The 6,322-nt window shown below is 38.9% G+C and overlaps 1 protein-coding gene across 3 annotated transcripts in view; it reads left to right on the top strand.

Moving 5' to 3' along the window:
* Dync2h1 (dynein cytoplasmic 2 heavy chain 1) overlaps window positions 1-6,322 on the top strand; it is a 238,380-nt gene that overhangs the window by 21,278 nt on the left and 210,780 nt on the right. For all 3 annotated transcript variants that reach the window (XM_021171442.2, XM_029481794.1, XM_029481793.1), the window contains 6 exons: window positions 30-225; window positions 2,545-2,640; window positions 3,182-3,334; window positions 3,845-3,943; window positions 4,840-4,979; window positions 5,092-5,320. In XM_021171442.2, the coding sequence (XP_021027101.1) occupies window positions 30-225; window positions 2,545-2,640; window positions 3,182-3,334; window positions 3,845-3,943; window positions 4,840-4,979; window positions 5,092-5,320 (913 nt within the window). The remainder of the gene's footprint in view (window positions 1-29; window positions 226-2,544; window positions 2,641-3,181; window positions 3,335-3,844; window positions 3,944-4,839; window positions 4,980-5,091; window positions 5,321-6,322) is intronic.

Raw genomic sequence — 6,322 nt, 5'->3', positions numbered from 1 at the left:
CTCTCTCTCTCTCTCTCTTTCTCTTTCAGTATTGAGGCTAACAGCCGAATAATGGAATTGGATCCTAATGATGGGGCGTTAAAAGTGCATTATTCTGATCGCCTGGTGATTCTTCTGAGAGAAGTCCGTCAGCTTTCTGCCCTGGGCTTTGTCATTCCTGCGAAAATACAGCAGGTTGCAAATGTTGCTCAGAAGTTCTGCAAGCAAGCCATCATTCTTAAGCAAGTATGAATGACACCTTTGAAGATACTTTTGCTTTTTTAAACTTAACATTAACATTAATTTTCATTCTGAAATCAGAATGGCAGGAAGCAGACAAGCATAGCACTGGAGCAGTAGCTAAGAGTTTTACATCCTGATCCACAGGAAACAGGCCTAGCCAGAGACTGGGCCTGGTGAGGGCTTTCTAAAACTTCAGAGCCCCCAGTGACACAGTCCTCCGACAAAGCCACACCTACTGTAACAAGGACACATCTCCTAATCCTTCGAAGTGGTTGATCAGCTGTGGAATAAGCATGTAAATCATATGAGCCTATGGGGCCATTTCCATTCAAACCATCACAGACCTTTAATGTTATTTCTTTCCCTTTAGCCTGTATATCACCCATGGAAATGCCATTAGGGAGGAGGATTCTTGGCCATTTCTATTTTGATTTCTGTGTCTACTGCAACCAAAATATGTGTAAGGTGGACAACCAGGAGTGTTCACAAAAGCCTATCTTGTCTTGGCGGCCTTTGGGTCCTCCCTGTTCAATATGCTGTAGGGAGGTGTACCTGAAGTTTTCATACAATAACCATTTCTTCTGCATTGGCAAGTCATGCAGGGTACCATTATTCCAATTCTTTTTTAAAAAAAAATCATTTTTATTAGCTTACAAAGTAGTGGGTTTCCATAAGGATTTAAAAAAAATTATTTGACTTTTTTGTACCTGGGTATTTTTCCTACATGTATATCTGTACCATGTACCTGCAGAGGCCAGAAGAGGGCATTGTATCCCCTAGAACTAGAATTACAAATGGGCTTGTCATGGGTACTAGGGGTTAAACCCAGGTCCTCTGAAATAGCAGCCCATGCTCTTAACCACTGAACCATCATCCCAGCTCTCCCATAAGGATTTTTCATACATCGTTAGTTTTGATTTTCTTCATTCTCCACGTCTTTCTCTCTTACTTGTTTACCATATATCGCTACTTAAACCTTTAGCTCCCTGTTCCCCCCCACCTACATACTACTATCTCCCTCTCCTAATAAGCCCCCTACCTCCACCTCAGTTTCCTTCTGCTTTCCTGACCTCTTTGCATATTCTCAAGTTAAACACATAGATCTAACAATTTGAAGCTAGGGTCTGTATATGAGAGAGAACATGTGATATTTGTCTTTCTGGACCTAAGTTTTTCACTTGGTATGATATTTTTTGGTTCCATCTATTTTCCTTTTTTTTTTATAGCTGAATAGAATCCCATTGAATACACATAGCACATTTTCATTATCATTCATTAGTTGATGGACACCTAGACCAGTTGCAGTTCTAGCTCTTGTGAATAGAACAGCAATGAATACGGTGTGTCTTTGTACTAAGGTGTGCAGTTCTCTGGGTATATGTACAGAAGTGGTATGCCTGGGTCAAAAGGTCTATTTTCAGCCTTTTGAGGAACTTTCATACTCTAAAGTTCCTCCTTTAAGAGCAAACATGAAAGATGTCCAGGAAAGAATTATGTGCTAAGGTTGGTAAGATGTGTGATGGTAAGGATGGACCTTCTGAGTAGGAATTGTGCTAGTTTTGCTGTCAGTCAGGAAACTGCAAGTTATATATGCTTCATGATGAATACAAGAGAGAGATGGTATTGAATTACAACTTTCAGGCTCCCCTCATCCACTGGGCATATAGGAATATCTGGCTTGAGAAGCAAGAGCAACAGCTGTTTCAATGAAGTAATCTGGAACACACGTGTGGGGAGCATAGCCGATATCATGGGTATGATCACATAGCCAATATCTTAAGCTAGGATTTGAAACAGGGAGACTAGTTAGTTCATAACTGTTGCCCTGGTCTTACCAAGAAATTAGTATATGGATTCAAGAGGGGGACAGAGGTCAGAAGATATGGTTGAAATGAAGGTATATTTTGAAAGTATAGGTTTTTGCTGATGTGGAACTTGAAATCAAGAGAAGTCCATTTCTGATGTGAACCATGTTACGCACTACAGAGAAGTCAAGTGCTTTTTGAGAAGTGCAGAAGAAGGAAATTCTGTCTTTTAGCAATAAGCTTCTTCTTAGAACTGAGTTCCTTTCATCCTGGTGGGGTGAACTTGATTCCAGGGAATAAATTTTATTGTCTGTTTGACCAGTCTTAGGACATGACTTGATAAATTGTAGCACCTCAAAATATATGTGTTGATTGGGCATATTGATTCATAAATTCTGACCTGGAGACGAAAAACTATTTCTGTTTGACTTTTAGGGTTGAGAAAAGGTATTACTATTTGAATAAAAATAAAGGAAATAATGCAAATGCGCAACATATTATTACTTGTATTTTGTAGGTGGCACATTTTTACAATTCCATTGATCAACAGATGATTCAGAGTCAGAGGCCAATGATGCTGCAGTCTGCCTTAGCATTTGAACAGATAATTAAAGTAAGTGAGCGCTTCATGCTTCATGACACAAATAGAGAGGTTGTGTTTATCCTTTAGTTTTACAGCCACTCACTGTGTGAGCACACGTGACGTCATTTTGCCTCCAGTGAGTTCCTTCATTCTTAGTGAGTCCCCACTATAGATTTAAGTAATTAGAATGCTTCCAATTACTTTGGTAGTGGGTTTGATGAGCTACCTTGCTATGTGTCATGCACAGTTCACATGCTACTGCAGTCTTTCTTCTGAGCTGGAGATCTTGTACACAGAGTGCTTGAGGGCTTGAGTGTTGTTTTTCTTTAAAACTATCTCCCGATTTTGTAACTCACGACTTTGCTTTTTTGTTTATTTAAATGTCTGTAGGAAATTGGAAAAATTCATGGTAGGTTTTAGACTACATGGTACTTTGTGACTGCAAAGTTTTTGAAATGTATACCTTATTTTTCATAGATATCAGTGTTAAGAATAATTGGGCTTTGAACATAAAATTAAACCTTTCTGGAAAAAGCACTGTATCTGAATACTATTGTTTATTATACTGTAGAATTCAAAGGCAGGGAGCGGAGGCAAGTCACAGATTACTTGGGACAACCCTAAAGAACTAGAAGGCTACATCCAGAAACTACAAAACGCTGCTGAGCGACTTGCCACCGAGAATAGAAGACTGAGAAAGTGGCACACTACATTTTGTGAAAAGGTATATTTTGTTTATAGAATTTATCATACTGTGACTGGAACTGAACGAAAATAATTAGTGTTAGTATATATTTACAGTTTTTCTTGTGACGTAATTCAAGATTTGAAGTTGCAAAAATAAAATTTATGTTTCCTCTTTACCTAATTTCCTCTGGTGTTTACAGCCAAAGTAGCTGGAGTGCAGTTGTAAATAGCAGGAAAATGACAGTATTTGAGGCTTACAACTTGGTCACCCCAGGACAGAGCCCTGCTTTTCTCTCTGCATTTTGTATTTGAGTGTGTGTGTATGTTTGTGTGTGTCCCTCCCTCCTCCCCAGTCCTTCATGGGCTTGATACTTCCATACAGTGTTGGCAGAAACTGAGCTGAAGTGAGGCTTTGCCCTCAGGGCATCAGGGGCTGACAGGTTGCATGAGGTGAGCGGTACTTTGTCCCTTGATTATGGTGGCTGCATCACTGGAAAGCTTCCATGTTCTTAATAGGCTCTGAGACTGTCGCACATTATTTGAACAGGTCGTCATTCTTATGAATATTGATCTGCTTCGGCAGCAGCAGCGTTGGAAGGATGGACTGCAGGAACTGAGAACTGGCTTAGCAAGTGTGGCAGCGCAGGTTCGTGGGTTGTGGATTCTGACTGTCTTTTGAGAATCTGGATGCATGACTCATTGACAAGTGCATGCAAAGTCATAAACATACCTCTGGGTACCCCTAATGAATATATAGTTCTCTGACTGACACACATACAAATGCTGTAAATTACAGTGAATTTGTGTAAACTACATAAAAGTAAGTATCTGTGTGCCTTATGGAGGCCTACATCCCTGTTTAGTTTGTAATTTTCCTGACTTGGTGCTTATGAGTTTATTGCTTGCTCTTCACTTACAAGAGATTGTGACCTCTGTAGAATGCAAAGTTAAGTTCAGACTGAAGTTTACTGATTGAAATAACTGTTAGGATTCTTTGTCATCTTAGGGGCACATTTTCATGAAGATAGCCTCTGAGTTGATTTGTTAGCTGTTTTATGTATTTTCCAGTTCTCAGAGTTCGAAAAAAAGAAAAAAAAGTCCAAAGTACTAGAATAGATGTCTTAATGCTTACAAACAACAATATCAAAATCCAACTATTTTTAGCTATCTAGTTTAAATTTCTTATTTTTAAAATATTCTATGATTTATTTAGGAACTAGGAAATGAAAAGTAGTACTTTTTGAGAACATTGAAAAACTTCAAAAGAATTCTCAAAGTAGACCATTGTAAAATCAGCTTCATATAAAAACTCATTTTTGCCTTTGAGTTTTTAATTTTGGTGAGCCTATTGCATAATATTTTAGCTGTGAGATTTTCATATCAAATGTTTCATAAGCTCTTACTAAAAATGGCAATTAGAGTTGCATATTTTAAGATAGTTAAAACAAGGTAAATGTGCTTTATTTTATATAGCTTGAAAATCAGGAGTAAAAAAGTCATTTAGCACTAATTTTTAGATTGAAAAGGTAAATGACATTTCAGGGCTTCCAACCCAGTGACATGCGTGCGTGGCGGCAGCACTGGAACCACCAGCTTTACAAGGCGCTGGAGCACCAGTATCAAATGGGTCTGGAGGCGCTGAACGAGAACCTGCCGGAGATCAACATAGACTTAACCTACAAGTAAGAGGCTCTGAAATCCCAGTTCCACTTTCAAGTTAAACCTTTCTAATAATTTATATTCTAAGTAATATAATTTAAGATGATTTAGAGTGCCACTCATCCTGTTTTTCAGACAGGGAAGGTTACAGTTTAGGCCTCCTTTTGAAGAAATCCGGGCTAAATATTACAGAGAAATGAAGAGGTTCATCGGAATTCCCAATCAGTTTAAGGGCGTGGGTGAGGCTGGAGATGAATCAATATTTTCTGTCATGATTGATAGAAATGCAAGTGGATTTCTGACTATTTACAGCAAAGCAGAAGATCTGTTTAGAAGACTGTCCGCAGTTTTGCATCAACATAAGGTACAGAGCCTGCAAATTTCTACCCTTGTCAGAAATTTACTGATTTAGTGAGAATTTTCTCTATGATGAAATAAACTCAAGATGTGGCAAAGCCAGAGAGGCAGCTTGCTAGACTCTTATTCTAGGGTTAGGCTTGCTAGACTCTTACTCTAGGGTTAGGCTTGCTGGACTCTTACTCTAAAGTTAAGCTTGCTAGGCTCTTAGTCTAGGTTCATGTTGCAAAGGAAGAAAGGTAATAGGAATTTTGTTTTTAGTTTATGAAGTTTGAGAAACTAGTTTTTTTTTCTTTTAAATGCTTATATCAACTTGGAATGTAATGTGACATTTGCATTGATTTTAATTCTGAAGAAAATGTATTTTGAGGGAGAATGCTCAAATGCTAATTCAATTCAGGTTCTTTAAAGATGTGCAAATACCCAGAGCCTTCCAGCCAGGGCCAGGGTAGCAGTGGATTCACAGAGTAGGACTCTGGTGATGGCTTTTAAGGTCTTCAGGTCTTTGGGGCTTTCTAGCTCTCTAATTATACTGAAATGCTGATGATAGCTTCTAAAAGGTCCTAAAAACTTTCTTGCTCTTTGTGAGGGTAAAAGACTGCTGGCTTAGGCCATTAACACCTGTAGCCTAACAGAGGAGGATTAAGCAATGCAGCCTTTGCTCTAGCTCAGCAGGAACTGCTGGGCTCTAACTTTCAGCCTGCTAGTCAGAAGTCCCAGGAAGAGAAGACACTTAGAGAAGGGATTATAGAGTTTATTACAAAGTTGTAAAAACTTTCCTATGAAAGCTATCTAAGGGGAAAAGCAGAAAGATCCTAAGTGGGTAAAGGGAAAAATTCTCTAAGTGGGGAAAGGGAAAAGAGTCTAGTCTAAGTGGGGAAAGGGAAAAGAGTCTAGTCTAAGTGGGGAAAGGGAAACAAGAGTCTAGTCTAAGTGGGGAAAGGGAAAAGAGTCTAGTCTAAGTGGGGAAAGGGAAAAGAGTCTAGTCTAAGTGGGGAAAGGGAAAAGA

The sequence above is a fragment of the Mus caroli genome, chromosome 9 (assembly GCF_900094665.2).
Source record: "Mus caroli chromosome 9, CAROLI_EIJ_v1.1, whole genome shotgun sequence".
NCBI classification, from domain to species: domain Eukaryota; kingdom Metazoa; phylum Chordata; class Mammalia; order Rodentia; family Muridae; genus Mus; species Mus caroli.
The sequence above is the reverse complement of the archived record's forward strand: the minus strand, read 5'-3'. Positions and strand labels throughout refer to the sequence as shown.